We start from the raw sequence: 27,596 nt of genomic DNA, 5'->3' as shown, positions 1-27,596 counted from the left end.
ATGACACCACTTTTCTTTCAAAGACGTAGTCATGCTGAAAATATCTACCTAGAGGACAAGTCACAAAGCATAGAAAACATCATAAAGTATGCTTGTTAACAATAGAAAAAATGAATGGAGAAGAGAGAGAAGGGTGTCAGATGAGAAGTGCTCATAATACCTGCAATATATAAACACCAGGCTTCAGTTTCCAAGACAAGTGAGTCTCAGATTGACAGATGGTGGATGATTGCTTCTGGTGGAGCGAATGATAGTTAGTTTGCAAGTAAAAGCAGATAAAGGAGCACATGAATAACAGTGAAATCTTTGGTATGTGGGTAAGGCTTAAATTATAAATGGCTTAAATTATAAATGGTTCATGATTGACTGGCCACAAGCAACTTATTAAGAATGCACATATGGTGAAGAAACTGCAGTAGGTGCGCAAACAGATGAATGCAGCTGATCATAGAAAATTCTATATGAAATGGAAAGGAGTACTTGGAAAACAGTAAGCATGACAGAGACCTAACGGTAGAAGAAATCCAAATTAAGAAGGCACCTGCGATTCAAAGAGCAACAAAAAACGTTTGGAATTTGGACATGTTAAACTATGGCTGATCCAAGGACTAAGCTTCTAAATGCAATTGGTAAAATTCAATGATAAAATAATATAGAAGTGCTAAATTAGACAAATGAAACAACTACCTCAGGCCTTTGCATGTGATATTAGACCCAAGTACTCGCCACAGAAAACATGGCTGTCATCCACAATGAGATCAAACTCAAAGCATTAGGGAAATATCACCCATGGAATAAGGAAATGTTCCTTTTCAGAATTACCTGATCAAGTATGTCTCTAAGAGATGTTTACAAGTTTATTCTATTACCTCTTGAAGGGACTATGCATATAAAATCTTGTACCATCTAAAATACAACCCAGGGAGTTGGTTCTCAATCTATTTCTTATTTTTAAACCAATGTGTGTATGTATGTGTTTTATTATTCTTATTATTCAGGTAGAATTGACAAGGCTATAAGAATAATTTGAATGATTTATGTCATAAAATTTTCACTCTGAAATTACTTCTAGAAGCCATTGGCTGTAAATTCCCTGTCATTCTTCAGATTAAGAAAGTGGCTATTATCGAAAAGACAAGAAATAACAATTGTTGGAGAAGAGGTGTTGAAAAGGGAACCTTCATACACTGTTGGTGGAACAGTAAATTAGAGCAGCCACCATGGAAAACAGTATGGTGATTACCCAAAAACTTAAGAAAAGAAGTACCATATGACCCAGCTGTTCCACTTTTGGGTATTTACCCAAAGAATATGAAAACACTAATTCAAAAAGATATATGTAACCCTTATGTTCATTGCAGCAGTATTTACAATAGCCAAGGTATGGAAACAACCTAAGTGTTCATCGATAGATGAATGGCTAAAGAATATGGAAGATAGGTATATATGTGTGTGTGTGTGTGTATATATATATATATACACACACACACACACACACACACACACATATATATATATATATATATATATATGTATATATATATATATATAATGGAATATCACTGAGCCATAAAAAAAATTTGAAATTCTGCCATTTACAACAATATGGAAGGACCTTGAAGGTATTAAGCTAAGCAAAATAAGTCAAACATGTAAGAAAGACAAACATAGTATGATTTCATTCATATGTGGAATCTAAAAAAACAAAACAAATGAACAAAAAAATAAAACAAAAACAAACTCATAGTTACAGAGACCAGGTTAGCAGTTACCAGAGGGGAAGGGGGGTGGGGGGTGGGAGAAATGGGTAAAGTGGGGGACAAATGTATGCTGATGGATGGTAACTAGACTTGTGCTGATCACTTTGTAGTATATACTGATGTCAAATGATAAGTGCTGTCCACCTGAAACTTATGTAATAATTTTTTTTAATTTAAAAAAGTGAGGTTCAAACTGTGTAGCTGAATTCCTCAAGGCACAGCTAATTAATTATCTCCTTAGCTAAGACTAGAAATCAGGAATCTTGATTCCCCAGCGGTGTCAAAGATTGCTAATAACTACTTGACCTATGACAGTTTTTCAAGGAAAAGTTTTTTCCCCCTTTCTAGAAGGAATAATGTCATTCTAAGAAAACTAAGATCTTTAAATGTAGGAAAATCACATTCAACTTTGAATAAAAGTTTCATCTCCAGTTTTGTTCTCCCCTCTAACCATTTAATATGGATTATGAATTGGAGGAAACTCTGGTCTTCCTTTAATTTCTAAATTCCACACAAACCACTTTTAAATATCTAAGCTTATCATTTAATTTAAATGCTGACAGACCTTACTGTATATGATTACACATTGGAATAACACTTTGAATGTGTATGACATATTTTAACATCTAATTTAGTTTACAGATTCTCTCTCATTATCTCTCTGGGCTAGCAAAGCACGCATGGATAATTAATCTTAATCTGATTCCTATCAAAAAACAGAGAGGTTAAGTGAATGGCTCCAGGTCACACAGCAAGTCAGTAGCAATTTTTTAAATGTCTTATTTGAATACAAAAACATTTAGATAATAGAATCATTATTTGGGGTCATCAATAGTGGTAACACTTGTCATGTTGAGATAAGAAAAACATATTCCAATTCTCACAGGACATTTTGTAATGGTAAAAACTGGCACAGTGAAGGCTTCCCTAAACTTAATTTTTGTATCATTTAACCTTGCATATGACAAAAAAGGAGACATTCAATTCTAGTTAGTGAAAATGTTGAATGCTCAATATTATTATAATTTTTATGGCAACATGTATATTCATTCAGATAAAATAAGTTCAATTATTTTCCTTTTTAACTTTTATTAAACAATAAAGTCAAAATAGCAAACCATGTTATTAACATTAAAATGGTATTGTTTAGATAGTGTATAATATAAATGAGCAATATTCCAAAACTCTCTTGTTTTGGTGATGAAAAACACAGAAAATGTGTTAAATATTTTTGTTTGTTTTGATTATAAAATCCAGCAGCATATGGACCAAAAGAAATTACTTTTTCCTTAATTTTTTAAACCACACCTAGAGTTTATTACAGAAAGAAGAGCTTTAACATTGCACTTGCTTGAAAGATTAAGGATTAGAGTTTAAGAAAGTTTTATTATGAAACATCCTCTATAAGAAAGATATTTTTACCAGTGAAAGTATATATTACATTTTTCTTTTGAGTTGCATAGCAAGCAATATACCTTACAAATATGTACTGTTAACATATTAAACTATACTATTCTTTATATTTTTCAAATGTTTCTACCATTTTAAAAAACATTCTGAACTATATAAAAATGCATTTCAAAACGAATAATTCCTTGAAAATTCAGACACATTTTTCTCCCTGTAACTGATTGTGATATTAAATAAATATGTTATTCCAATGATATTAATACAACTTCATTTGTTCCCTGATATTTAAACATTGAATAATTATCATATTTCCCTCACCTAGAGGGATGACCTTAGCATATATTCCATCAGGATGAGCTTTATACTTTCTAATATGCTTCATGAAAATTACCTATTATGGTTATGCCCGGCGATGATGCTTCCTAAGAATTACAATAAAATTAAAAGATGCATTTTCAAACATGGCAGGGAATATAATCCATGTTTCAGTTCCTGTTGTACCAACGTGGAATATAGGCCCTGAACTTCACAGGAAGAGAAGATCTTTATCAGTAAGAGATCTTCACAGTTTATTGGGAACTACTTGAATACCCATTATTCTCTTACCTTCCATATTAGGAAAATAGAAAATTAGAGTTGAATACAGCATAAGTCATTTTTAAAGCAAAACCAACCAACAAAGACACAATTTCATTGTATTAGGAGAATATTACTCAAATGGTTTGTGTGCATGGATAATTAAATATATCCTTAAGCTACAGAATAATGGAGATGGACCAGTTGGCCACTAAGAAAGCCATCAATATAGATAGGAAACGATTCATTTTACCAACATGCAACCAATGTATATAAGAAGCTGTTAATATTCATTGCACAGAGGAATAGAAGGAATTATTATTAAGAAATTATTTTCTATTTAAAAGGAAAAGAGAGTCCAGCCTCGCCGGCCCAGCCTGCCACATCCTGGTGCTCAGCCACCGCACCAGAGGCAAGCGCTGTGCTCCGGGAAGTGCAATCCCGAGGACACGGCCTCTACGACACCTCCGGCTTGGGGAATCGGTGGCATCCGTGGCAGGAGCAGCCGTATCCGCCTCGGCTCCTCACTCGGGTCCTTCCCCTTGCCTCACTGAGAGCCTGTCCCAGCCACGGGGACACCTCTTTCGTCCTCCCTCCGAGGCTCTTGGGACCGACGGATGGCCTCGGCGATCAAGGGCCGGACTGAGGACAGCGGCAAGAGACCTTCAAGATGGCAGAGGAGTAAGACATGGAGATCACCTTCCTACCCGCAGATATATCAGAAATACATCTACATGTGGAACAACTCCTACAGAACACCTACTGAACGCTGGCCGAAGACCTCAGACTTCCCAAAAGATATATGTATTTTTTTCCTTTTTATCTTTTTGTGAGTGTGTATGTATATGCTTCTTGGTGTGATTTTGTCTGTATAGCTTTGCTTTTACCATTTGTCCTAGGGTTCTGTTTGTCCGTTTGTTTTGTTTTTATTTTAGTACAGTTTTTAGTGCTTCTTGTCAATGGTGAATTTGTTTTTTGGTTTGGTTGCTCTCTTCTTTCTTTTTTCTTTTTTTTATTATTTTTATTCTTTTAAATAATTTTTAATTTCTTATTTTAATAACTTTATTTTACTATATTTTATTATTAATTTTTTCTTTCTTTGTTTCTTTTTTTCCTCCCTTTCCTCCTGAGCTGTGTGGCTGACAGGGTCTTGGTGCTCTGGCCGGGTGTCAGGCCTGAGCCTCTGAGGTGGAGAGCTGAGTTCAGGACATTGGTCCCCCAGAGACCTCCTGGCTCCATGTAATATCAAACAGCGAAAGCTCTCCCAGAGATCTCCATCTCAATGCTAAGACCCAGCTCCACTCAATGACCAGCAAGCTACAGTGCTGGACACCCTATGCCAAACAACTAGCGAGACAGAACACAACCTCATACATTAGCAGAGACGCTGCCTAAAATCATAATAAGGTCACAGACACCCCAAAACACACCACTGGACGCTGTCCTGCCCACCAGAAAGACAAGATCCAGCCTCATCCACCAGAACACAGGAACTAGTCCCCTTCACCAGGAAGCCTACACAACCCACTGAACCAACCTTACCCACTGGGGGCAGACACCAAAAACAACGGGAACTATGAACCTGCAGCTTGTGAAAAGGAGACCCCAAACACAGTAAGTTAAGCAAAATGAGAAGACAGAGAAACACACAGCAGTTGAAGGAGCAAGGTAAAAACCCACCAGACCAAACAAATGAAGAGGAAATAGGCAGTCTACCTGAAAAACAATTCAGAGTAATGATGGTAAAGATGATCCAAAATCTTGGAAATAGAATAGAGAAAATACAAGAAACATTTAACAAGGAACTAGAAGAACTAAAGAGCAAACAAACAATGATGAACAACACAATAAATGAAATTAAAAATTCTCTAGAAGTGATCAACAGGAGAATAACTGAGGCAGAAGAACGGATAAGTGACCTGGAAGATAAAATAGTGGAAATAACTACTGCAGAACAGAATAAAGAGAAAAGAATGAAAAGAATTGAGGACAGTCTCAGAGACCTCTGGGACAACATTAAATGCACCAACATTCAAATTATAGGGGTCCCAGAAGAAGAAGAGAAAAAGAAAGGGACTGAGAAAATATTTGAAGAGATTGTAGTTGAAAACTTCCCTAATATGGGAAAGGAAATAGTCAATCAAGTCCAGGAAACACAGAGAGTCCCATCAAGACTCACCAAGAAAAAAAGGGAGAAGACTCAAATGAACAGAATTAAAAATGAAAAAGAAGAAGTAACAACTGACACTGCAGAAATACAAAGGGTCATGAGAGATTACTACAAGCAACTGTATGCCAATAAAATGGACAACCTGGAAGAAATGGACAAATTCTTAGAAAAGCACAACCTTCTGAGACTGAACCAGGAAGAAATAGAAAATATAAACAGACCAATCACAAGCACTGAAATTGAGCCTGTGATTAAAAATCTTCCAACAAACAAAAACCCAGGACCAGATGGCTTCACAGGTGAATTCTATCAAACATTTATAACACTGAACTAAAATCCGATAATAATATCTGTCATCCAAAGTTCTCTTTGTGTCACAAAAATCATAAGTGCACAGTAAAGACTCAACCAAACAAAAATGTTTGAGATTGTTTAAATGGTTTGTAAAACATTTATAAATGTGTTGAAGAAGTCAGTTTGATAGTTGGAATGTAATATTATTTCAAAGCCCACAGTAAATGCAATGATCTTCATCTTACAAAAGCAAATTTGACTCAATCTAATGTAAAAAAGAAAGTGGTTTTCAAATTGAGTCATGTTTAAAAATGGGCAGAAGACCTAAATAGACATTTCTCCAGAGAAGATGTACAGATCGCCAACACACACATGAAAGGATGCTCAACATCACTAATCATTAGAGAAATACAAATCAAAACTACAATGAGGTATCACCTCACACCAGTCAGAATGGCTATCATCAAAAAATCTACAAACAATAAATGCTGGAGAGGGTGTGGAGAAAAGGGAACACTCTTGCACTGTTGGTGGGAATGTAAATTGATACAGCCACTATGGAGAACAGTATGGAGGTTCCTTAAAAAACTAAAAATAGGACTATCATACAACCCAGCAATCCCGCTACTGGGCATTTACCCTGAGAAAACCATAATTCCATAAGAGTCATGTACCACAATGTTCATTGCAGCTCTATTTACAATAGCCAGGACATGGAAGCAACCTAGGTGTCCACTGACAGATGAATGGATAAAGAAGATGTGGCACATATATACAAGGGAATATTACTCATCCATATAAAGAAATGAAATTGTGTTATTTGTAGTGAGGTGGATGGTCCTAGAGTCTGTCAAACAGAGTGAAGTAAGTCAGAAAGAGAAAAACAAATACCGTATGCTAACACATATACATGGAATCTAAAAAAAATAAAAATGGTTCTGAAGAAACTAGGGGCAGGACAGGAATAAAGATGCAGACATAGAGAATGGACTTGAGGACACGGGGAGGGGGAAGGGTAAGCTGGGACGAAGTGAGAGAGTGGCATGGACTTATATACACTACCAAATGTGAAATAGATAGCTAGTGGGAAGCAGCCACATAGCACAGGGAGATCAGTTTGGTGCTTTGTGTCTACCTAGAGGGATGGGATAGTGTGGGTTGTAGGGAGACGCAAGAGGGAGGAGATATGGGGATATATGTATATGATAGCTGATTCACTTTGTTATAAAGCAGAAACTAACACACCATTGCAAAGCAATTATACTCCAATAAAGATGTTAAAATAAATAAATAAATAAAATGTATATGGAGGAAAACATAAGGAAATGGGTTTGTTATTTTAAATTTGGTAAATGGATAAAAATCAAAACAGGGAAAAAAATGACTCATAATATCACAACCCACATACATTCACTGTCAACATTTTGTACCATTCACTTCTAGTTTTAAATGTAAGTGCTAAATTTATACAGTAAAATCATAATGAGCATGGAATTGTGTTTCTACTTTTTTATTAATTTTAAAATCAGAAATTCTAAAGTTTTTTTTAATATCTACATATTAATTTATTTGCTTTATTAGTCTATTATTTATTTTAATTTGCATAATTTTTTCCATTTCACCAGCCGTTATTTTGAATCTTGTTTTCCTGTGTAACAAAAAATGATGTAATAAAAATGTATCAGAAAATGATTGCTTTTAAGATTCTCAGTATATATTGCTAAACTGATTTTTAAAAATTCTGATCAGTGTTTGACTGTGGAGAAGCAGTACAGCATGTTGCTTAAGAGCAGAGACTCCAAAGCAGCCTTTATGGACTTTACCACTAACTTTCTGCATGACATTGGGAAGATCACTTAACCTCTCTGTGACTCAGTTTCTTCAGCTCTAAAGTTTAGGTAGTGATAGTGTGTTCCTCGGAGAAGCGCTGTCGTATTACACATTAATATATGTAAATGCTTAGAATAGTTCTTGCCCATAACAATGTGAACCCTGATTATAAGAAATGTATCCAGGTAAATTGATAGAAACTTGCTGTTCCTAACTATTAATTATGTCATATTATCCAAGGTTACCCCTTTCACAGGTAAGCAAAACTTAGACTAAATATCAACTACAGTTAAACCCAGCTTGTAACCCTTCGTGTAGATGTTTAATATAATATACTTGTCAACTATATATAGGCTTTATTGGGGGAAATTTTTACTCACAGACATTTTCAAGTAATTCCTTCCTTGTTGGCAGTGGGTGTAGTTTCTTATTAGTGAATTCATCAGGGGCAAGGTGAATATGCCATTTCAGCCCATGGGTGCATGGCCTTAGCATCTGCATCCCTGCCCTAGGGATTCAGCTATTTCTGCCTTAGCATTCCATTTGACTTCTGAACTGGCAACTGGTATTTTTATTTGGCATCTACAAGGTGCGTCTAAATTATTCCTCTAAATTCCACAGGGATTTCCATAAATAAGAGTCCCATATGAAGCCATGTTTTTTAGAAGACCCATTTGCCTGTATATAATCCAAGGTCATCGACTATAGTTTAAAAGCTTACAAATATTCAAATATTCCCCTGAGGCATGAGCCTAACTTCTCTTTTCCTGCATTTTAAGTGGGTCTCAGGTCTGCCCACTGCAGGCTTTCCCTTGACTTCTTCCACCAAGGTTTTACCTTCTGCAGGGGATAGTGTGACTGATTTCCAAATGGCAATGTGTCCCTTCAATTCAGGAACTCCCATCCATGGACCAAGCAGTCAGCTTTGCCTCAGCTGGGGAAAAGTCAGAAGGTTCAGACTACAAATTGAAAGGGGTGTGGAGGACCTAAGAGACTCAATTGTTGGCTCTGTTGGCAGTGAGGCAATAATCTGCTCATATATATGATGCACTAACACTGAATTTTTCCACTCCCTCTCCATGTACTTCAATCTCTATTCTAATATTTTTCTGACCTCTCCCGAGACATAATTATTATTTCTAGCCTTACAATTACCTGATGCACATCTCTGATGGGGGCACTTTTGACCAACTCCCAGTAACAAGCTAGAAATGTTCATTCAAATGGCAGCATTTGTGTTCAAAACCTAGGGGTATCTGCGGGGTAGCCTTATTCAATTTCTGCCAAGTGCTCTAGTCTTCACGTGTTCTAGCTTTAAACAGATCTAGCAGTACCTGCTCAGTTGAGCCATAAGGGTTGATTGGGACTGCCTATGCTGTCACTCTTAATAAGACTTTTAATGTTCAGTTTTGCTCAGAGCCCCATTCAGGTTCTGCTATTATTCTCTTAGCTTTGTGAAAAGGATTCCTGGATAAGGAATACATTTTTATCAAAGTCTGGACACCGCTAATCCCTGAGCTTCTTGCTTAAAACAAGTTCACTGAGAGATGGTAACTGAGTCCCCACATTTTGAAGAATGTCTCTGGTTGCCATCACCACATAATTCTCAGGAATTTCACAAAATGAATTGCCCTTGAATTCTAGGTGGGTTTATTTCACAAACACTATTAGTCATATGAGTGACTACAGTTTCTAACTCCCCCTACATTTCCTCCTTTGAAGAGAGCAATTATTATTTTATCAACATAGGGAACTAACTTGCTTTTTATGGTTATCAAGTCCAAGTGCCACCTCACTAGATTATGGCATTATGGTGGCGAATTCAAATAACCTTGTAGCGTAGTGGATTCCATTTCATGAGAATGCAAATTGTGCCTGGATGGGATTCAAAACTGGCATTTTAAATAAATCATTAACCATACCTATATTGACTGACCAATTCTGCTTGAACTGTTGTATTTCCTATATAGTACTTAAAATACTTTGTAAGGGGAATTCCTCCATGCTCCAGTGGTGAAGACTCCGCACTTTCACTGCGGAGTGAGCAGTCTGGATCCTCGGTCAGGGAACTGAGATTCTATAAGCCACGAGGTGTGGCCAAAAAAAAAAAAAAATACTATGTAGGCACTATATGGGTATACTTCCGTACAACTGAAATGTTCAGAGGAATAAAGTTTTTAATCCTTGACAATCTACCATGAGTCTCCAGGAGCTGCCTTGTAAACTGACTGGAAAATACGGTTGAAAAGAGAATTAGGGAGAATCAAACTCCAACTTCAGCCATTTCCTTAATTAGAACACAGATCTTATGCTGCCCCCTAAAATTCTGGATTGCCTAATTTCTACTACCTAGAAGGGCATGGATAATTACAAAACGTCCCATTTAGCAAGGCCAATTAAAACTAGGCAAAGGAGAAGCTTAGTTGATAACTCCCATGAAAAGAGTAATGGCAAAAAATGCTCCACGCTCCAAAATGTCCAATACTGTTATACCTTCAGGTTAAGGTGACTGGACTAGAGAATAATCTTTTCAATTTGTAACTTTAGTTCCCTTCTTTATGTAATTGATATGCCCTGCCAGTTTAACTTGTACCTTTCAGAGTGCCATCTCTATTCCCTGTAAGGATTACTGTACATACAGCCCCATATCCATCAATCCTAAAATGATTTTATAAAATATTTCCAAGCAATACCATTCAAATTGTTATAAGGCCTAAGATGCTGCCCATGTTTCCCACCACACCACCCATGGATGAGGAAAGCAACTCTCATCCCCTCAATCTGTTTTAGATTCAATAGATTTAAGAAAAAGAGTAAACTGACCCTCCCACCCCATTCAAGTATTTTCCAGTCTAAATCCTGATTATCTTAATTAGATTTTAACTCCTCCAGGTTAGAAAAAAATAAGACACAATTGGCATCATGTTTTAATAGGTTGGGATTGGGTCAGAGTGGATCTCTCGTCTCCTTAGCATTAAAAATATGCTATCAATTTCTTCGTAGAAGTCTTGTCAGTGTTCTTTATTTCAACACATTCTTCAAAAGCCACCAGTTGAATAGGTTATTGTTACCATCATTAGTCTTTTCATTTCTTCTTTTTGTGCCATATCTCAGTTGGACCATGTGTATCATTTTCTCATCACACATCCCAAGTCACAGTACTTCCTGAATATTCTCTTAGCCTACTAAGAGCAAGGTACCTAAGTTGCTCAAGATAGATAGTCCTTTTATTACATCCTGTATCATAGTCTGTATCAATGGCATTAAGTTCAGTGCATTACCCTTGATCATGATAAAGCCAAGCTAGGTGGATGCTCAGCACATTCTTATCACTTTAGGAGAATTCCACTTGTGAGTCAGTGCAAGTTGAGGCAATTAACCCTCCAAAGGTTTTCCCCAAACCATCATCTTCACCCACTGTGGCAACATAATTGCTATACCATGGAGAAACATCTATCACAAAGGTATGTGGCCACTTGGCCATTAGTCTATTCTACTTGGCAGTATCTTAAATTGATGAAGTGTCTATTGGCTGTTAATTCTTTTTACTGGTGTCTCTCTTTAAAATGTCTAGTTCTTTCACAGAATATGCTTGGAATTCTATGGTCACCTAAGTTTTGCTTCCAGGTACTTGTATAATTGTTTTAAGTAACCAGTGGTCTTAACTGAGTTATTTTGCAACTGAATATAGCATTTTTTTCTGAGCTGTTTAGTGCACCAAGTATGTAATATATGACCAGAAAGACTTCCAAAAAAAAGTCTGTTTCTTATTTTCTCATTTTTCCAGCATTGTGTATTAGAGATCTAACTTTCACCAGAGATGGTCACATTATCGAGGGAAAACGTTTTTTGTACATTTGCCTTTTGCCTGGAACTCTATTCATTTAGCCCATGGTTCTAAGCTTATTTCTCCTGAATTCTTTGATAAAATTTGCCTTTCATAATCTACCTCAAGTCTTCTTTCCACCAACAATAAGTAGGCATTAAATTATCCTAAAGCATTTCTAATCCCTTTTTTTCTTGCTAAAAAGTGTCTTAGCTATCATTATTTGTAAAAAATAAAGATAATTCTGCTAACAGCACTAATCTAAGAAACACAGAATCGGATTATCAAATCAGACTCACAACAATCAGAGACAGACAGGCAAGTCCTGCTAAAAGCAAGCCATAGACAAGGACTTTCCTTTATCTTTCTACTAATTAATGCTGTCAAGTGTGGTGATTTGCATGTTCACAAGATTTAACCAAATCATTTCTCCCTGGTCATTCTCCCAGTTCCAACTGGAATGACAGGTCAGAGACAAGTTGCTAACCCTGCCCCCCTCCTTTTTTAATCCAAGAAAAAGTTGATGACAATTTAACATAAATAATTTTTAGTAGGTATGGAGAGAAAATGGTTAATTAAAGAGATACATAAGATGTATAAGAACTTGATTTAATTAACTGAATGTAGCACATGTGTGCTATGGTCTGAATTTGTCTCCTCAAAAGTCATATGTTGGAATCCTAATGCCTAATGTGATGGTATTTGGAGGTGGGGCCTTTGGGAGAGAGTAGAGAGTGAAGCCTTCAGGTATGGGATTAGAACCCTTATTAAAGAGGACTGGAGAGCTTGCTTGCCCCTTCCCACATGGGAGGGATTGAGGAGTCAGTGAGAAGTTGGCAGTCTGCAACCTGGAAGAGGTCCTTCACCAGACCCTGATCATGCTGGCACCCTGATCTTGGACTTCTAGCATCTAGAACGGTGAGAAATAAATGTCTGTAGTTTACAAGCCATACAATCTCTGGTATTTTGTTAGAGCAACCCAAATGGAACAAGACAATATAGAGAAATATATCCCAGGCTTCTTGATTTTTGTTTGTTGTGATTATTTATTTATTTGTTTGTTTATGAACAAATTGAATTATCTAAATCTAGCTTTGATTTACTTCTGCTGGTTTTTCTGTTTGACTGAAGAAATAATATTAGGTTGATGAAAATAGCCAATTTTTTTACATGACTGAAATAGGCAAAGATAACGCTATATAATTTTTTTCACTAAATGAAATAAAAAACAATTTTTTTGAGTTTTATTGGCACACATTTTTTTATAGAATAGAGATCCTGCAGCGATTTTAGGGAGTTCTCAGACATCTTCAAAATATTCTTTCTGTTGCATTCTCTCTCTCCTCTCCCTCTGATCCCAAGTACATTTATTCCCTAAATATCTCTCTGGTGCTCTGACTTTTTTTTTCTTTGACTTCAGTTTAGATAATTTGTGTTTAATCTGCTGTTAAGCCTTTTCAATAAATATTTTATTTCAGATACTTTAATTTCCAGTGCTAGGATTTTAATAATTCTTCCTTAGAGTTAAATTTTATCCTCATAAAGTCACCCCTATTTCTCTATTGTTTATGGCAGATACAATTCTAACCCCACTATTTCTGATAAGTATCTCTATTTACTAACAACAGTGACGATGCTATTTGATTCATTATTTTGTAGTATTTTTTTCTTGAAAATATTTTTTAGTCATCCACAGAGTTTTGCTTTTACTCTAAAGACACAATTTGACACAAATGATTTGTCCTCAAAGCATAACTATCAAGCTTCAATGTTATGGTAGAATTTTAAGAAGACACTAGAACTATTTTACTAGTGTTGATAGTATGAGATATAATCATCTGTCCTTGTGATATTATCTTTGTAATTCTTAAAAAATATGTATAGGTATGCATTTCAAAACTTTCCTGGAGAATCCTTCTAGAACATCAGAAACATTGTATTCGAATTTTGGTTATACCTGCCCAATAGTAAGAATACTTACAACTTAAAATTCTTTTATACAATGTTTCCTTTAAAACTTGTTGGTTACCTTTGGGAATTACATTCAGAAATCCATCTAGTCTCACTGCCTCCTGAAGGCCAGACAGTATCTAAACCATGCAATTAACAATGTTCATTCAACATAGTTATTCAAGAATGAATTTCCTTTTGTCAGATTTCACACTTCTGATCCAGCATGTAAGGAGTTTAGAAATCACCACTGTGTCTTAACAACAAGGAAAAAGCTGATAAAACTAAAAGAATCAACAGCTCCTTTTTTTTTTTGTATTGGAAGTATAGTTGACTTACAATATTATATTAGCTTCAGGCGCACAACATAGTGATTTGATATAGGTTACACACCATGCAAAGTTATTATAATATTACAGACTATATTCCCTGTGCTGTACATTACATCCTGTGACTTATTTTTTTTTTATAACTGGTAGTTTGTACGTTTGTATCTCTTAATCCCCTTCACTTATTTCATCCATTCCACCCACACACACCCCAGGCAACCACTAGTTTCTCCTCCGAATCTGTGAGTCTATTTGGATCTCCAGGGGGACCCAGTCATAGGGACTCCCTCACACTTCTATGAGTTTTACCTGCAGGAGCTGTACCATTTTCTTACAGCAAATACTGAGGAAAAATCCCCTCGAGTTTCCAGCAGGAGGGGGAGAAAAGTATTTTGAAATACTTTTGAAGTATTCTGTTCTTCTTAACAAGCCCTGCTCTCAGAAGAAACTATTTTACTAAAGCCTAACCTGCAGAGATTTTATCAGAACCTAACTCATCTGGGGGAAGGGAAATACCAAACTCTAGCTCTAGACCCCTCTAATAATGCTGGTCTGACCTAACAGAGGTGGAGAGGCAGAGGACAAAAAAAAAACAAAACTGAGACGCACTGGTGAAGCTCACTGTTCAGGGGCACAGGCTCACCAAAAGGTTGAAACCTAACCTAATCATAGGATTATAGAATGCTTCCCTTCCCCCAACACCTTACCACTACATTACCAAAGGCCTAGGTATTGCAGTTCCTTTTACCCAGTACATGATGTCTATCTTTCAACAAAAAATTGTAAGGCATATTAAAGGTAAAAAGCACAGTTTGAAAAGACTGAACAAGCATAAGAGTCAAACCCAGACGTGGCAGGGATGTTGGAATTAGACCAAGTGTTAAAAAAACTTAATATGGCAAGGGTTTTAATGGGAAAAGTAGATAACATATAAGAACAGATGGATAGTACAAACAAACAGATGGACATTTTAAGAAAGACTGGAAAAAATAGAACAGAATATCCAAGAATTGTGGGACAACTACAAAAGGTATAACATATGCATAATGGAAATATCAGAAGGAAAAGAAAGAGAGAAAGGAGCAGAAGTAATATTTGAAGCAATAATGACTGAGAATTTCCCCAGACTTATATCAGACACCAAACCACAGATCCAGGAAGCTCAGAGAATCTGGTTATTACATGTGATGCTGCTATTAATACATCCCACAGTCATGGTATCTTTAACAATGTGGGCTGATCATAGAGATGATACACACTATTGCTAAAACAAAATGGTTACAGTTCTTCTTAAGGCATGAATTTAGAAAATAATTTCTAAACTACACATTTCACCCCTGCTTTAGGTGACAAAAATGCTGAGTCATCTAACTAATTGTGACAAAATAGTAAGTTTAGGGATGCACTAGTGTGTGATTGTAACCAAGAAAGCTTGTATCTAATCAATTATATTTTACTCTGAAATAAATAGGCAGAATTAAAGACGGTCAGATTAGGAGCTAAAATATGTCTGTAAGCGAAGAAAGGATTTGGCCTTCTATATTTGAACTAATGGCTAAGGAGAAGAAGAATGTATGTTTTTGGGTCTAAATAGCATTCACCTCAGGCTCTAAAGTTCGACACATTACATGCAACAATCAAGCAAAAATTATGAAATAAATAAAAGCAAGAAATACACTGTCAAAGACAAAACAATCAACAGAAAAAGATTAGTAAAGGATGTGTATGTTGGAACTATGAGACAGGTAATTTAAAATACTATGATTACTCTGTCAAAATCCTCTTGGAACTTTTTGGCAGACAATTGAAAACTATAACAAAAGTTGAATGGAAATATGAAAGAAAAGATTAAATGGAAATACTGGAAGTAAAGGACACTGTAACAGATTAAGATTGCTTTAGTCAAAGTTATCCATATATTCAACTGAGTTGAGGAAAGAGTCAGTGAACTTGAAGATAGATTGAAAAACATTATCCAAACTGGAATACAAAGGGGAATAAGTATAAATAAATAAATAAGCAAATAAACAAATGAAAACAAAAATTAGAACAGAGCATCCAAGATCTGTGGAACAGTATCAAATGGCTTATGTATAATTTGAGTCTGAGAAGACGGAAAAAGAAAATGGAGGAGAAAAAATATTTGTAAAAGGAATGGCTGAGTATTTTCAAAAAATAACAAAACATATTAAACCAAATATCTATACGCTCAGAGAACTCCAAACAGGATAAATACCATAACACACACATATAACATACAAACTACTGAAAACAAATATAAAGAAAATTGTGAAGTAAATTAAAGGAAAATAGATATATTGCACGGACAAAAACAGAATAAGATGTGAAACAGAGTTCTCCTCAGATACTATGTAATACAGAAAATAATTAAATGTCATCCTTAAAGTAGTGAAAGAAAAAATAACACAGAATTCAAAACCCAGTAAAAGTATCTTTTGAAAAGGAAAAAGAAATTTGAGAAATTAAACAAACAAAACTTCAGAGAACTTATTAAGAGAAGATCTGTACTGCAAGTAAAATGAAAGTAAGTTCTCCAAGCAGAAGGAATTTGAAAAATAGTATTTTTAATAAGTATATGGAGAATATTGATACCAATCTTTATAAAAAAAAATTAGATGTATTCCTATTTAGATAAGAAACAAGACAAAGAAGCCTAGAATCACTGCCACAATTTAGTATTGGCGGTCTTCGAAAACACTAGAAGTCAGAAAAGGGAGTAAAAGGTACAGGAATTAGAAGTAAAGAAATAGAAGTCTCATTTTTTTTGTAGGTCATGTAATTATTATTGTAGAAAACCAAAAGAAACAATAGAAAAACTTACAGAACTAATAAAAATAATTTAATAGCTTTCCTCTGTACTAGAAAAACCAATTAGAAAATATGAGAAATAAAATATCATGTTTTTCTAGGAGTATAAATATGTTATGACAAAAAAAATTAATTCAATTAAAGGAAATTAGTGAATAATTAAAGATATTTACCATGCTTATAGAAAGGACAATATACTAAAGATATTATATCTCAAAATAAATTTATAAAGATATTATATCTCATAAAATCATGGTCAAAATTGTATATATTTATATGGATTATGAAGACAAAGATCCACAAACAGCCAGGCTAATTTCCAAAATATACTCTACCAGCTATTAAGCCATACTACAAAACCTTACTTTTAAAAACAGTATGGGTACACTGGACAACTCAAGCAGAATAAAGAGCTCAAAAAGAGATCAATGTATATATTTTGGTATTTAATATACGATAAACTTGATACCACAAAGCAGTGGGACATGTGTCCCTGGAACAAATAGATACAGTTATTTTGGAATGAAATCTGGTTCTAGTTAATGAAATTAACTATATGTCGATCATGCAGCTCCTGGTCCACATCTCTAGATATATATCCCAGAGAGATGCCAACATGTGTTCATAAGGGAATATGAACAAGGACACTCATCAAAGCATTGTCTGTGTTAGTAGGGAGTTATAAGCAACTCAGATATTCATCACTAGAGAAATGTATACCTTAAGTATACTATGCAAAATCTGTGACAAATAGAGCAATGGACCAAAAGAACATAAAACAATATATGGGTACATTCTCCAAAGAGAGTGTGCATGCATGAAATTAGAAACAGAGTGAAATTTATGTAAATGTAAAAAACAAAGAAGCACTACATATTATATGTCGGTGGATATATATCTAAGGGCTTTTGTCAAAAGATTAGATGTTTATGAGGTAGAGAGAAGAGAGATAAAAGACAAAGAAATACAAAGTAAATACATTTAAAATGAGAAGATATGAATTTTCTCGAGCATTATTAAAATTAACTAGAGCTCTAATTAAAACATAGAGCACTATGAAGCTATAGAGGGTTCTAAAATAAGTAATTACATAGAATATGCAGATTTAATACTTGGAAAATTCTAATGTGTAGCTGGTAAGTACTATGGCTAATTATTACATTCTCTCTAGCTGACTTTTTCTATTAAGATAGAAAAGCTGCTTTTTGTTTGTTATTTGTTTATCATTTTTCCTTCCTCTTATTTGATTTTGTATACATCCTTAAGGGCAGTATTTTTTCTCCAAGTGGTATTTTTCACAGTGAATCTTAGGATCATGAATTTTTTGTCTCAGTATACCTGTAATCTTCTTAAAGAGATTTGAACACTTAAAATATGTCCATATTCTTCTATCAGTTCTACAGACGTGCAGTAAATGTGTCTTATTCAACTTTGCTCTGAGACAAGGACCTTGAGAACATATATAGTAGTTATACAAAGAAATGGAATTTTATTTAATATGCTGGTGACATTTCTGTCAAGACATTGACCCTGGCTGAGCATACATTAAGGACCATATTGTTATTTCTAAATTTTTAAATATTATGGAAGAACTATACAAAAATGTCTGTAATAATTTAATTTACATCTATATTTTAAGCCCTTCAGCCTTCTTTTTTTTCTTTTAGAGTCTTCCTTCTGGACTTCTAGTGAGATTATAACCCAGTGTTATTGGTTTAATAATAGTAAAGTATGATGACAGGACACTTAGGAAATGCCACTATATGTGAAACAGAATGTAATGTGATTTTAGATCTGGAAATCACTGGTGGCGAGCAAAGTGCGAATAAATATCAAATGTCTTCTCTTTAGCACTAAATGTAAAATGTTCCAAATCATTTTATCCAACTCTAGATGTTAACTTAAATGTAAATGCACATATTGAATGCAATAGCAGCATAGCAAACAGAATTCATAGCAGAACAAGTAACGTGATTGGGGATGCTGTTTTACTGTATTTCTTAATGCCAAGAAACAGCAAATAGAATTGGTCTTTAAAAACACAAAGCATAGTGCGCTTCGGGTGCTATAAAAGATACAGCTGTACTATCCATGATCTAGACCGCATCTAAATTTCAATCTTTTAACATAGGAGAGTGAGGCAAAAACCTTACCTAGGCAATTGTACTAAAACAAAATCTAACATGCCACTTCCAAATGGTTAAAATATCTGCTTTAGAGCATACGTTCAAGTCTATTAATTAGCCTATTTTCTAAGACATTCATGCTGAGAGGAGTTAACTTTCTTGATTTGGAGATAATACTGATTAAGACCAAAAATTGAATCCTTTTATGCCCTGTGAGATCCAAAAATTAAGTAATATCAATTATGTTTTGTCTAAGTCAAAGACATTGGTAAGTTTGCAGACTCATTGAAGACATACTTTTACAGGATCATTTAGAGATCTAAATTTTACTTAAGAAAATTATTCATTGGAATCTGAGGCAAAAACGTAGTAATGAGAAACTCAAGATAATGGTTTGGAATTCCCATCCTGAACAAAATAAACTTACTCTTAAAGAGCTCATAATTTTTATTTTTTATTTGTCATTTGTTGCCCTAAATTGCGTCCTTATTTTCTCAAGTAAAGTTGTTCTCAGCAGGGTGTTGGGTATATCAGAATTCATCCCCAAATATCCCTTGATACAGTTAAATAAACTATGGTATATATTTGTACAACAGAATAATTTGGCATTAGTAAAAAGCATGTGTAGATCTATCTGTGTTATGCAACGTTCTCTAGAACTAGAGCTTAGAACAGTGCACATTGTATGATTTATTCTGTTTTTTAAAAAAAAGATATGCATGTCCACCTATAGATAAACATAGGAATAGAGAGATTATTTTTACATATATGCTAGTACATGCATATTATTTTTCTGGAAAGGTGTAAAAGAAAAAAATTGATGATGAATAACTTTGAAAACAAAAAATAGGGTCTGGAAAATGGAAAGAAGACATATTTGCTTCTCATTTGGTACTGTTGTGTGCTGTTTGACCTTCTTGGCAGGTTGTTCATTTTATTTAAAATTAATCACTGAGATTATCTGGCTGGTGAGATTATAGGCTATTTTAATTTTTTTCTGTACTTAAAACATAGTATGAATTAATTAATTAAAAGAAAACATAAGGCAGGAGGCAAAGAGGGAGAAAGGGAGAAAGGATGGAAGGAAAAGAGGAAGGAAGGAAAGAAGAAATAGAAGAATGCTTTCAAAGCAAAGGTAGCTTGCTTTCCCAATTGGTATGCCCGGCATGAGGAATAGACAGGAATGTGGAGGCAAATGCAGTGTGAAAAAATGTTGTTAAGTAACTAATACCCCTGTCCTATTATTAGAAAAGAAGTATTGAGTTAACGTTTTTTGATCATTTCTTACCATCTCGTGTCAATGTGCTTAATCTTACAATGATTTCTCCTCAAAATTCTAAATATCTGACAATTCTTTTTTTTACATAAGCTACAGCAAGAAGTTTTACAAACCTTTAAATATAGAGTAGCAAAGCTTTTGTAATTAAATGTTCAGCATTGGTTAACTGGGCATAAACAACTGTGAATAGTGCAGATTTTTAAAGAACATTTTGCTTGTAAAAATCACTGTTCAAGTTTCCAACCAGGTATCCCTTTTAAAAATGAAATTTGACAGTATTTGCTTAAGAACGTTGAAAAATTACTTTTGCATAAGAAAACATACCAATAAGCTATGATGCCTAGTTTTGATGTGTGTAATTAAAAGATCACCCTCTTCCCTAACTTCTAAAAAATTTCACACTTGTCTATAAATTGGTAAGATTTTCTTAGGGCAAGGTATATAAAATGCTTTTATTCTGAGTATATATTTTTGATACTTTTAGGAATATATACTAAAAATATAGTTAATTATATACTTTAAAAGGAATATGGAAATTTATTGGAGCATTGCTCATAATATTGAATTTTTAGAAGTGACCAAAATATCTAACAAAATATGATTAGTTTTAGAAAGTATGCATTGAAAAACTATTCAATCTATGAGACACAGAGCTTATAAGTATTGCCAGATAAATCCATAATATATTTCATTTGAAAACAACCACAATATGAAATGCATAATTTAGTTTCATTTGTAAGAATTACTTTATTTTTTTCTACATATAAATTGATATACGCATAAAAAATCTGGAAAGATGCACATTGGAATGTTAGAATGTTTGCTTCCAATTCGTAGGATTAATGGAGCCTTTTTTTCCCATATGTGTATTATTTAGCTATTCTACAAAGAACATTTAATATTTGGGTAATAGAAATAAAGTAAAAATAAACTATAAAATACCAGATTAAAATTACACTTCCACATGTCTCTGAATTATGATTTCTTCTACTCCACTCATGCCTGAAGTCTCAATTCAAACATCTTCTCCTCTGAGAAGCTTGCATGGAATTTTGCAGCTTAATTTGATCATACTGCTTTGTCTCCAATCTACTTGTCTTTATTTTTTTAAGGTTACCTATCAGAATGAGAGCCAGTATTTAATAACAAGCCTAATTGTCCACTGAATTCCTTGAAAGCTAACACCATATCCCCATTATCTAAGAAAAATCTATAAATTAGCATTTCTTCAGTGTGGTTTAAATCAAAACCAAAAATATAAGAAAGAGAAGTTTTTAAATATCCAAAAACCCGTCCATATGTGCAAACTTTGGTCAATCTATAGGTAATTACACATACAATCTGTCTGTAAATAATTCTACAAGGGAAAAAAAATTCTCCTTATGAACATATGGTACTTAAAAGCCATCAGTCATTGGATAACTTCTGGGAATTTTCTCATATTCAAAGTGGCAGGCTAGAAAAGATACAAATGTTTGTTAATAGCTGTGAGTGCAATATGAAATTCAATCCATTATTGATGGAACAGATCAATAATCAATAAGTGTAACACTGAAGATACTTTTGACATGTCCCCTTGTAACTGTACAACCTCTGGGCCAGCCATTTGCGTATTGTTCTCACATCTCAGTCTTTTATTTGCTCTGCTCTTTATTTCAGGGAACTGCATTCATGCAGACTTTTGCCAAATGACTTAGAGTTAGGTTTAGCCAATGCGAGGCACTGGTAGAATATTAGAGACTAGGAGAAGAGAAATCAAGGTATACCTCCTCTCCCGTGCTGCCACTGATGTTGTCACAAGTGTCTGAGTCACCATGGTGGCTCTAGTTCCTGCCAGATAATGTCTCTCCCTGTGTTTATGGCACCTACTTGGCAGTCTCCACCATGGCTCTACATCCCATAGAATGACCCTAGCTTCCAGGTTAGTAACATCATTTCTACCTGTTTTCCTCTAGCCTTTGGAGTGATATCTAGTTCCTTCTGTTTACTAGTCTTTAGATTGCTTCACTGGTTCTCCAACTCTTGTATCACACATATAATCAAATATTTGTATCAAAATCTCTATGTTTGAAGCTACTAGGGTGTTTTCTCGTTTTTATCTGGTATCTTTCAATACAGCACTCAGGGCTTCTTTTGTAACTCAAATTACAGAGAAGTTGGTATGCAAAATGCCTTCCTCAAAAGTACTATGTAGCAAAAGCTCTAGTTTACCTCATCTACGTATCTGGAAACCACATTCTTAAATGTATTTATAATTGAGTATACAATTGTTCAAGGACTTCCGCAAAACAACACCAGACAAAACTCTTTTTATTCAGTATTTGCTAGAAGCACCACAAACATTGAGAATGATTTAGCTAGCCCTATAGATCATAAGGCTTACAAAGATTATATACCAAAGTATATACATTTTCTTATACGGTGATATATATTATGCTTATTGATGTAAATGTCTTAAATAATGTATAGAGGTAAACACAGTGAGATTATGAGGTTTGTTTTTAATTCCTCGTCCTTCTCATATTGATGAGGTCCTTTGTCTCAAGTAATGAATAGAATTCTCTCTATCCTAGGTCTAGCCTAGGTTTGGTTTTTATCACCCTAATTCTGTACAGTTCATTTATCTCCATCTGGCTATCACTGCTCCACACTTCCCAGTCCATTTAACAGTGTCTCACCTATTATTATGACTAGAGGAATCGAATTCTCTATATAATGGTTCAAAGCAAATTCTTAGTCAACTACATTAAGGAAACGCCACAAATCTGTTTCAGTTTGCCACTATGTAGATCCTGGCTATGCAGAAAGCTTAGGGAGTACAGATTTCTTCCATTGCTCTGCAGATATGGCCGATGCAGCTTCTTGCTTCTCAAAAGTTCTTTCGGTACTTTCTGAACTGCTGTTATGGGCCAAGTTTAAATTTTTTAAAAAATACCATTTGAGGGTGAAACGAACATTTTCGAATAAGTGTCTGAAACAAATACCTTCATATCATTCAACAAATATGACTCTTTTGCCATTTCTTGTGAACTCCATTTTGCTAATATTACGTGTTTTAATATTTAAATAAATATTCCAACCCAAATGAAACGACTGAGTTATTAATGGTTTTACAAAACTCTAGATGTCTGATTGTGTTTTATGACGATTTTTTGGCAGTATCATACCAAGTTAGAAGTTACCATGTTATACCTCTAAACTTTTTCTATAAAACACCACTATTGCCAAATCTTTTCTAAGAATTATAAGTCTTCTTGGGCAAGTTTTCTGCACCTCTAGAGTCTTGCTAAATTTATCAACTTGGCAGAGCAATGTTAATGCCCAGGTCATCTTCTATGTGGAATCTGAAACCATGCTATTCCAGACCCCTGTAAAGGCTGAGAGGTGGGGGGAACTTTCTGACTCCTCTGCAGGCTTTTCATGTTGCATGATTAGCTGTTTGAGATGCTAGTTTGACCCAACTCTTAGTTTGTGTCTAGAGGGAAAGTCAAAGACAAGTGCTTGACGAGTTTAAACCTTCACAGGCTGTCAACAGGAGTCATAAAACCATAAATTATATGTTGTAAGAACAGATTGTGATATGCAATAAGTCATTCACACAGAAAGGAGCAGTGAAATTTGGAGCCACTGTAAATTGGGTGCAAGCCTCAACTCTGCCACTACCTCAGTGACCTTAGACTACAGGTGCTCTTTTCTGAGCCTAGATTTCATTCTCTGTCGTGTTAGCACAATTGACATTAGAGCCATGGCATGACATTTTAAAGATGAGAAACCTGGGAAGTCCTTCCAGATTCTCTTCTTCAACCATCTGCTTCCAAAATCCTTTACAGTTTGAACTTTTTTCTTAAGTCCAAACAGTTATGTGATGATGATGATATTCACTGATGACAGCTTTAGCAGGGTTGCTGTTCATAATTTGCTTAAACTTAAAGGTAAATGTGGAACATGGTCACACAGCAGATGCAGAGATAACCTCAGCAGAATTGTCATCGTTGCAGCAGGAGTTTTAGATGGATTTAGGTCTCTATTCTGAGGCATCTAACAGTAATTGAGAAATTGTGCCACCTGAAATAATCCTGCAAAATGAATGTGATTTCTTGACCCCCAGAGAACTCTTACAGATAAGATGTCTGGCCTGTAGTTAACTCCTTTATCATCTTTGTTGAATAGGGATCAGTTTTAAGTCACCAAATTTGTCTCTAATTCATTCAGGAAAAATATTTCTCAGGTATGGAGAAAGTATCATCATTTTACAAGGGGAGTTAAGAACTGATCCTGTCTTCTTTGTAGTAAAGTATTTTTTTATAGTGGGTTAAATCTTGAGAATCAGCACTAATTTCATGATTTTTATAGGATTACCTTAATCTGTGTGTGTGTGTGTGTATATGTGTGTGAGTGTATTTATATTTGCTGCTATGTCCATGTAATGACAAAACGATGTGGTTTGGAAAGAAAAATCACCTAAATGATTAATGGGATCACAGAGGCAAAAGATGATGTTTATATATATACATATATGCACAAATATATTCAAATACATATATTCCATATATCTTATTATATGTATATAAATATATTTAAATATCTTATAACAAGTATTGTTGCTAGTAGACAAACGAGTATGATTCAAAATAAAAGATGAAACAAAGATATGTTAGTAAAAATTTGACATCAAAGAAATCCAAATTGAAACTTTATATAACATTAATTTTGAAATATTAATCTAATATTATTTCATTATAACCCCAGACTTTTCCAGATAAAGCATTTTTTCCCCTTTGTAGCATTTTTTTCAATGGCAATAAGGAAGTCTTAAATGTATCATATTTCTTTGTTGAAAAAAAACTATACTGCATTTCAATCCATGTTTGCACATAGCTTTTACTTACCATTCAAGGAGAATTTTATTTTATTCAATCATTTATCATTTCTTCTATAATCATTAATTCAAATTTGACTTTCTTTGAAATGAATGTGCATGCTTCCTTATATATAGTTAAGTTTTTGGTGCAAAGTGCACAGCCCATTTAATAATTTACCAAGTATTTTCAGTTCTTTCATTCACCATTCTAACAGATTGTTGATGGAAATCAATATGGAAGGGAAATTGTATAATCAAATTTCCTTAAAAGAATGTCATTACTAGTGAAAGACAGGGTTGATGACACAGAGAATTAATCTTAACTATGATATATACATTTCCCAGATATAAGAAGGTTGCTAAGAAGTTAAAATTATGAACTTCAATTTTTTTTCCGTATTTGAAATAGACAACCACTAGCAGTCAGGGTAAGAGGACGGGAGAGCTCTCAGATCAAGTCATTTTGAAATAGTTTGCATGATTTTCACCTAGTTAGAATATAGAGATTGAAATAACATGGGAACACTTGTAAGTGATAATCATGGATATAAATGACTAGCTGTTCAGGTAATTCCATTTTTGTTGTTTATAGTTGTACAGTGTAAGAATACTGCCAAAAACTACAATAAAAAGGCCAAAGAAAAATTAAATTAAAATAGAAAATACTTTTCCCAAAACTTACCAAATTTTATATTTTATGTTTTCACAGATGATTTTTTCCATGTCAAAACACATACTATTACTTTCTATCCTGCCACAGTTATACTTAATACAATGTAATTTGACTGATTTTACCAAATGTCCATTGTGTCTACTCATGTCAAATATCAATACTTGTGGACTTTGAAAATAGACCTTTTTTGTATAATAAATTCTTATAAATAGTTAAATACGCTTCAGTATTTTTCTAATTAATTGCCTTGTTTACCACCTAACAGGTGCTAGAATAACTTTGTTTTGATTATTGTAGTATTATAATTCAGTTTCACTCTGACAGGTCAATCCTCCTCCAAAATTGCCTCATCTCCAATTGCTAATCCATATTTCTCTTCAAAAATGTCCTGGTTATATCCACAGATAAACAAATTTTAGAATCAATTTGTCTACTCTTTTAAAGCATGCTGGATATTTGCATTAGAATCAACGTATTTATTGGCTAATTTATAGTTGAAATGGCATAACTATAGTCTGAGTCTTCCCAATCTAGAACAGATGTGGCTCTCCATATAGCCTACTTTTATTTTTTCTTAGTAGAATTTTGTATCTTTATTGTTCTTGTATTGTATGGTTTCCATGAATTTATTGGAAATTTTGTTCCTAGGTGGTTTTCTGTGTTGCTATTAAGAATATCAACTTTTGCATATACTTAGTGGTTTATTGTTGATATATAACAAAGTTACCGATTTCATACATCATTTATAAGCTGGCTACTCTGCTTGACTCGTTTCATTTTTAGCCATTGTCAGATGATTCTTTTTTGGTTTTCTAGGAATATAAGCATATTATCTACAAATGATGGTAGTTTGCTTCCTTTTTCCGAGTATATCTTTCTGTTAATTTTTTTCAAATAAATGCGGTTGAGCTGAGGCGGCGGCGGCGACGGCGGCTCTGGAGGCGGCAGTCCCGGTCCTGGCTTCGGCCCCAGCCCCACCGTGGTGACGCTCGCTGGGCTGCTGGCGCTCCGGGCCGCCCTCCTGGCCACGGTCTCGGGCTACTTCGTCAGCATCGACGCGCATACTGAGGAGTGCTTCCTCGAGCGGGTCACCCCGGGCACCAAGATGGGCCTCATCTTCTAGGTGGCCGAGGGCGGCTTCCTGGACATCGACGTGGAGATTGCAGGGCCTGATAATAAAGGAATTTATAAAGGAGACCGGGAGTCCGGTGGGAAATACACCTTTGCTGCTCACATGGATGGAACATTTAAGTTTTGTTTCAGCGGTAGGATGTCCACCATGACTCCAGAGATGGTGATGCTCGCCATTGATATTGGGGAGGCCCCCAAAGGACAAGACATGGGAACAGAAGCTCACCAGAACAAGCTAGAAGAAATGATTAATGAGCTCACAGTGGCGATGACAGCTGTAAAGCATGAACAGGAATACATGGAAGTTCGGGAGAGAATACACAGGGCAATCAATGACAACACAAACAGCAGAGTGGTCCTTTGGTCCTTCTTTGAAGCTTTTGTTCTAGTTGCCATGACATTGGGACAGATCTACTACCTGAAGAGATTTTTTGAAGTCTGGAGGGTTGTTTAAAGAAGCCTTTTCCTGATGATCCCAAACTCATAATTCACTGTTTACCAAATGTCTTGGTCATAATAATGTCATTAGTTTCAACGTTTTTATTTTCTAAA

At 34.7% G+C, this 27,596-nt stretch overlaps 1 protein-coding gene across 1 annotated transcript; it reads left to right on the top strand.

Annotated features, from left to right (window-relative positions):
• Positions 1–27,596, top strand: LOC133091490 (transmembrane emp24 domain-containing protein 2-like). The gene is given in 4 exon segments (XM_061190864.1): positions 1–86; positions 4,094–4,400; positions 10,011–10,131; positions 26,828–27,596. Coding segments are annotated over 4 exon segments (1,185 nt in total). The 3' UTR covers positions 27,499–27,596.

The sequence above is a fragment of the Eubalaena glacialis genome, chromosome 1 (genome assembly GCF_028564815.1).
Source record: "Eubalaena glacialis isolate mEubGla1 chromosome 1, mEubGla1.1.hap2.+ XY, whole genome shotgun sequence".
NCBI lineage: Eukaryota > Metazoa > Chordata > Mammalia > Artiodactyla > Balaenidae > Eubalaena > Eubalaena glacialis.
The sequence above is the reverse complement of the archived record's forward strand: the minus strand, read 5'-3'. Positions and strand labels throughout refer to the sequence as shown.